This window comes from Chelonoidis abingdonii, chromosome 17, assembly GCF_003597395.2.
Source record: "Chelonoidis abingdonii isolate Lonesome George chromosome 17, CheloAbing_2.0, whole genome shotgun sequence".
Taxonomy (NCBI): domain Eukaryota; kingdom Metazoa; phylum Chordata; order Testudines; family Testudinidae; genus Chelonoidis; species Chelonoidis abingdonii.
Window position 1 is genome coordinate 17,174,363 of NC_133785.1, and position 7,146 is coordinate 17,181,508.

General features: G+C 48.3%; 1 protein-coding gene across 1 annotated transcript in view; it reads left to right on the top strand.

The window, feature by feature from the left end:
- The first annotated feature begins 419 nt into the window (after positions 1-419).
- Positions 420-7,146, top strand: part of UQCRC1 (ubiquinol-cytochrome c reductase core protein 1) — a 23,580-nt gene continuing 16,853 nt past the window's right edge. The window contains exons 1-3 of the mRNA XM_032801325.2: positions 420-586; positions 5,121-5,261; positions 5,825-5,911. Of these exons, the coding sequence (XP_032657216.1) occupies positions 515-586; positions 5,121-5,261; positions 5,825-5,911 (300 nt within the window). The 5' untranslated portion in view covers positions 420-514. The remainder of the gene's footprint in view (positions 587-5,120; positions 5,262-5,824; positions 5,912-7,146) is intronic.

Below are 7,146 nucleotides of genomic sequence, written 5' to 3' on the forward strand. Positions count from 1 at the left end.
AGCAAGCAGCAGCAGGTGCTTCCCTCCTGGCCTGTCAGTGGCAGGGGCTGCTGGATGCCCGGCCTGGGGAGCCCAAGGCTTAGCAGGAGACTGGCCTTGCCCCTGCCCAGTTCCCGTGGGGGTTCGTGAGCAGGGGCGAGGGCTCATCTCTGCCCCAGGCTGCAGGTATCCACCCCCCTTGGGAGAGTGGGGCTCTTCCAACCCGGGCAGGGGCTCGGGCGCTGGGCCGCCTGCGCATTCACTTTGCCTGAGTGAGGCAGGCCCCGAAGCCTCGACCTCCAACCAACAGAGGGCGCAACACGGTCTCACCCTTGCTATACCCATTGCTGCGCATGCTCTAAAAAGCTGTCCCAGTCTCCGCCCATGCGACCGTCTCTCCCTGCGCATGCGTATCCCCCGCCAGCTTGCCTACTTGCGCGTGCGCTCCTGTGCGTGTACGGCTTGTCTTTCCGCGCATGCGTCTTTTTCGCCCCGCTTGGGGTCAGTCAGGCCTCGGTAGCGGTAAGGTGACAAGATGGCGGCCTCCTCGGTGTGCCGGGCTGGCTGTGCCGCGGGCCGAACCCTTCTGCGGGGTCCTCGCTCCTCGGTGAGTGGCCGCGCGCTGCTGCCCCGCTGGGGCCTGGGGGAGGAGCTGCGGAGGGGGCCGGGGCAGGCCCGGCCGCCGAGAAGGTCACGGGGACGGCGAGGCCCCGGGGACCGACAGTGGCCCGGCCTGGGTCTGTCTGTCCCGTTGCGGATGGGCTCAGATGGGGGATGCGGTGCGGGGGGCCCGTTCCCCTGCAGGGCCCAGTGCGCGGGGCTGGCCGGAGGAGCCGTGCCCGTTGAGGGGGGGGGCGGTCCGAGGCCAACGGGCCCTTCCGTCGGGCGCTGCTCCTGTCTGCGCCCGCTCCGTCCGGTCGGGTCCCGCCTCCCTTAGTGCCGAGAGCCCCGACACGCCCGCGGCGGGACCAGCTGGCCTGGGTGCTTCGCTTCGGAGATGGCCAAGGAGCGCGGCTGTTCCTTTTGCTTTTTGCTGTTAGATCAGTCTTACCCGGAGCCTCAGTGCTGCACCTGCGGGCGGCTAAATCCTACACGCCCCCTGCTCTCACCCCCCATCCCACCCGGCAGGGATCCAGCCAGGGGTGCTGAGAGCCACTGAACCAAACTGTAAACCCTGCATAGGATGGAAACCGCTTCAAGCCGGAGGGTGCTGCAGCCCCCCTACTTCCAGCACCATTGGATCCGGCGAGCATGAAGAAGTTTAAAAGCTTGTATAGCCTTTGAAGCGCACCCAGTTCCTGTGTTTGTGCTGAGATGTTGTATACATTAGGGAGGCTTTGCTCCTTTGTAGTAGTCTCTGGCTGAAACACTAGTCTTAACCAGACATCTAGGTGGCATCTATAAATAGACATCTGTTTCCCTACTACAGTCATTCAGTGTATGTCAAAACTGGGTGCAGTTTCTGATGCTGTGGGGGAGCAGAGTACTGCACCTTCTGTTTGAAGTTCATAATCCAAGGAAATCCTGCTATCCAATTTGGGGGTCTTTTGAATACGATGATTTCAAGTTTTAAAACTATTAAGACAAGCCTCTAAAAGCTTATCAAATTATATTTGAGGTAGGAAAATGGGTAAAAGAGGAGAGTAGTAATACAGATGTTGCTTTTTTAAAATTATTCCTGCTACAACTCTTTATTCTGATGATATGATTATTTAAAAAAGGGGAATTTCAGCCCTAGATCCCACTGCAGCAAAGGCCTGACCATTCAACAATGACAATATCAGCATAATGTCAATCCTTCTTTAAAAAACGAGTTAAAATAGTTTCTGGTGCTACACCTGCCTTGGGTCCTCCTGCCGAACTTTATAGTTTTGCAGTTGTGTTTTCCTATTTTGAAAACTTTCCCTTTTTGCTGAGTGCAGAATCCACATGGGCAAGAGCTAGTTATCTAGGACAGTGGTTTTCAAACTTTTTTCCTGGTGACCCAGTGGAAGAAGATTGATGCCCATGACCCAATGGAGCTGGGGATGAGGGGTTTGGGATGTGAGAGTGTCTCAGGGCTGGGGCAAGGGGATGGGGTGCTAAAGGGGGTCAGGGCTCTGGGCTGGGGGTGCAGGCTGTGGGCTGGGGCCAGGGATGAGGGTTTTGGGGTACAGGAGAGGGCTCTGGGTTTGGGGAGGCTCAGGGCAGGGGATTATGGCCCGGGCTTACCTGGGGCGGGTCCCGTTCAGCAGGGGTACTAAGGCAGGCGTCCTGCCTGTCCTGGCACAGCGAACTGTGCTGCGTCCTGGAAGTGGCCAACAGCAGGTCTGGCTCCTAAGTGGATGCACACAAGCAGCTGTGCGCGGCTCTCGCCCGCAGGCACCACCCCCCAGCTCCCATTGGCCAGTTTCCAGCTAATGGGAGTGCGGAGCCAGTGTTTGGGCTGGAGGCAGCACACTGCTGACAGAACTTTTAATTGCCTAGTTGGCAGTGCTGACCAGAGCTGCCACGGCCCTGTGCCTTATATTCCACAACCCAGTACTGGGTCGCAACCCACAGTTTCAAAACTGCTGATCTAGGGAAAACAGTGTAGCAGACAATGCAAAGAACTGTCAAAATGCACAGAACAAACTGTCACAGATCCACGGGATCGCTGCTATGCCCCCAGCTTTAAAGCAATCTCCAGGAAGAATCTGTTCTGTGTACTAGACCCTCTGTGGGTCTCGCTCTTCCTTCAGAGCAGCCTATGCCACCTCACTGCCTCTTTAGACTGAACCTCTGTGGCTTCAGCACTCCTGCTTCACACTGTGAGCTCTGTTCAGTGAGTCCAACTGAGGGAGATCACCAGTAGAGACCTGTATGCTTTTTGGGGATTAATGCATTTCATTGAGTATTTACAGTGACATTCAAATAGCACTGTCAAAACACTCGGGTTTATTGCTGAACTGGAGCACAGCACTGGAAGTCCATAAGTTAACATAGAGAACTGAAGATTAAAGCATAGTTCAGATCTTTTCTGGTGAGCCCAGAGCCCAGCCAGGCTGTAGTGAACCCTCATGTTCAGGATATTTGTCTTTCTCCATCTGACCTCCTTGGTCATTTTCAGGTGAGAGCAGTTACTCCTTCCAGCAGCCACCTCTCTTATCCCACCCACCTTGCCCCTTCCCAGTCCTTTGTTCTCAACCTGTGGGATTTTGCTCTGCTTTCCTGCTGTGCAGTGGGGAAGGCCATCTCCCTGTGGGTTGGTGGTTGCTGGGTGTCAATGTCCTGGTGATTGGATTTGCCGTAGATATGGAGTTGCCATGGCCAGTTGTTTTAATAACCTGTTCAAGCTCCGACAGGTAGGCAACGTTCACTTATGTCTCTGACAGCACAGCTGTGCTGCTGTAGTACTTCAGTGGAGATGCTACCTATGCTGACAGGGAGAGCTTCTCCAGTCAGATCAGTTAATCTTCTTCCCTGAGAGGCTGTAGCTTTGTGAATGTGAGAATTCTGTCAAATTAGTGCTGTGTGCACTGGGGGGTTAGGTTGATTTAACTGCATCACTTAGGAATATGGATTTTTCATACCCCTGAGCAATGTTGTTATATTAATGTAAGTTCCTAGTGTAGACCTGGCCTTAGCCTGCCCTGAGACCAAATAGTCATCTATCCTCCGCCGCCCCATAGCCATGCAAAATATTGGGGAAATTGAGGTACACCGGATTCACAAAACTATTACAGAAAATTTCCACTTTGTCTCACAAATTAACTGTAAAAAAATTAGAACAATTCTCACCCTTTGAATCTTTCTCTTCTATATCAAGTTCAAACTTGTCTTTATTTTCAAATCTCTGCATAATTTTTCACCTTTCCCTTCTCATTGGTCCATATTTTGTGTTGCCCTTCTATCCCCTTTTCTGCTGGTGAAACCACCCTCAACTCCCTCTTTGTCTGATTCTCCGATGAGTATCCGCCTGCCCTTTTCCATGCTCATCTCTAACAATGAGCTGGTCTGCAAGGCCTTTTCCCTTTCTACATTCAAAAATCTCCTGAAGACCCATTTCTACCATGATCATTTTATGGCAAGGTTGTTGGTGCTTATGGATAGTCTTTCTTAATTTGTTTATCTTACTGATACATGGCAAATTAGAAAGGGGGGAGGACCCTGAGCTCCAAGTTGTGCTGGCGGACCCCCCTACTTCCACAGCAGTGCTCAGGATCTCATGTCCTTTCACGCTACTTCAGTCCTCCTCCTTGTCATCAGCCTCATTTTGTCAGTTATTTTTAGTAAAAGTCAGAGACGGGTCATGGGCTTCTGTGAATTTTTGTTTATTGCCCATGATTTGTCCTTGACTTTTACTAAAAAAAAAAAACTGTGACAAAATCTTAACCTTAATAATAAATGGTGTTGCTCTATGCTGAAGCTGAAGGAACAGGCCTCAAATACAGGTAGGACTTGCACTACTAAGGGCTTTGAATTTAAAGTGACATAGCTGATTTGTAATCTGCTACATATATTGTAAATACATTATAAGCAGCCACTATGGATCACTTTCATTGTGTTCTCCCTACAATGGAGAGGATGTGTGTACACTGTACACTTAGTACAGATCTACCATGATACACACTTTGTGGAACGAGTGTTTGGTAAATGGGGATATACAAACCTGAAGGATAACATAAACTCACACTGCTTGTCTGTCCCAAATCTTAGCATAGGAAAGAAGAGAAGAGAGGTACAGATATCAGGCTCTGGAGACCCATTGTGTATATAATGATTTTGGGATGAGGTTAAAGCCCTGCAAAAGATCTCAATTTACGTTAAGAATGCCTAACAATTGGACCACTTCCAGACTCCTGCTTCTGGGGCTTGCCTTGAGCCCACTTGATTGCTCTCATCCTTTTCCGTTCAACCTGTGGAGACACCCCCCCCCCCTCCCGCCAACACCCCGCTCCCCACCATCCCTGTGCTCTTGTATCCAGAGATCTCAGAATCTGGCACATCTTATTATTTAAAATATATACATTAGTGGTTAGGGATCTACTGTGGGAAAGCTTTAGCAAGTGAATCTGTGTTCTGCTGGACTAGCTTATTAGGTTTGCACCGTCATGCAATCCTGTATGTTGGTAGCTCTGTGTATAGTGTGAGTTGCTGTTTGATGGTGGCTTTCTCTTTAGCCAGCCTTGATGAGTTTGATGAGAAATCGAGGTGCAGCTACCTATGCCCAGGCACTCCATAACATTCCAGAGACACAAGTTACGTCTCTGGACAGCGGCCTCCGCGTGGCTTCTGAGGAATCCAACCAGCCTACATGCACAGTAAGTTTATAATGAGTTTGGACTCCTCCCATGATCACTGTTAACTCAGTTCAGGTAATGTACTAGTCTTTCAAAGAAGACCAGCCCTTGTTGGAACCAAGGTTAGCAGTACAGATTCAGCCATTTGTGTTTACTTGATTGTGGTTCTGGGCAAACTGGACCTTAAATAAAAGGCAAAACTTGCTTTGGAATGAGTCAACAAATGTCTGAAAAGTCCATTGATGCTCTCTTGCTCTGCCCAGATCTCCCACCTGCATTTGTATGGAATTAGCTTTCAGACTTACTTACACTTGACTGTGACAGCCATTCATTGCTTAATACATCTTTGATAAAATTCAGAAAAATATTATCTTATGTGGCAAGGTAAATGGCATAAATAGACTAGATTTGTTTTTTAAAAAAGAAAACAATACGAGCCTTCAATGCGGGTGGTAGCGTATGTCCTAGTACTAGCAGTGGGGTTGTCTTAAACTCCAGGTGTTACACTTAGTGACAGGAAACTTGCATATGTTGCTAGCTATATTTCCTAATTGTATTTATTCAGCTCATCTCTCTTCTGTTAGGTGGGTGTGTGGATTGGGGTAGGTAGCCGATATGAAAGTGAGAAGAACAATGGAGCAGGATACTTTGTGGAACATCTGGCATTCAAGGTGAGATGATATGCTGGGTCTGGTACTTTTTCATAGGAATTGACCCTATGCAGCTAATTATGATCAAACCATCACGCTGGGCTCCCTGCGATTTTCTGTCTGACTTTAATTCATATGTGGTTCTGATTCCCATGGGTCAAAACCATGTTAGAAAATTGGACTTTTTCCACTTGCCACTGCCTAGGATGTGTGAGCACCAAAGCATGAATGCATGTTGTGTAAATTAGAAGGAAAATGACCTTAAGCTCTTCAGGGCAGAAAATGTCCTTGTATATCATATCACTTAGAAGAATGAGATCCCAATCCTGATCCAGACCTCTGGATTCCACTGTAATACAAAGGATAAGGGGCTGTTTTAGGCACCTGCAAGGGCAAAATAAAAGTTTGAGTTGTCCTTTCTGTTAAAAAGGCATTTTATCTGTGAATGTCCACTGAATCTTTGTACTGACTCCCATAGTGTTTAGGGGACTCTACTCTTGCCACTGCCCAGGGGATTTATGTGCCTAACTCTCTGTAGTGTTTACTATGCTAGTCATGAGATGGTATTAAGTGGCTCTAAACAGCAAATTGACCAGTCAGTGGCATGAAAATCAGTGGCTGTGCTGCATGCAAGAAGGATGTGCAGAGGTCCTTGTGACTAACTCTGAACGTCCAGAACAAATTTTCTATAGAGTTAAGTATTTTAAACAGTGAAAATTTAGCCCACTTAAAAAACAAAAAAATAAAAAAAAACAAACCACACCCTTCTAATTTATTTAATCCTAACATCAGTAATTTTATTTTTTATTTATATAGAATTGTGTGTGTATAGATTGTATATAATGTGAAAATGATTAAAAACGAAGCACGCTAGCTTTACTACTTGTGAAGTTTGTGGCAAAGAAAGTATTGCTCACAGTCTTGATATATAACAAGTTGGAGACTCACTGCTGATATTGCGATAACTCATTTACTGGACAAACCTGTGTAGAAAGCTTGTATTGGTATTTAGCCTACATTAAATGAACAATGCTGTAAATAACAGAACTTTCTTCTTCGAGTGATTGCTCATATCCATGCCAGTAGGTGTACGCGCCGCGCGTGCACGTTCGTCGGAAGACTTTTACCCTAGCAACTCCAGCAGGCCGGCAGGTCGCCCCCTAGAGTGGCGCCGCCATGGCAGGTAATATATACCCCTGCCGGCCCGCCCGCTCCTCAGTTCCTTCTTGCCGGCTACTCCGACCGTGGGGGAGGAG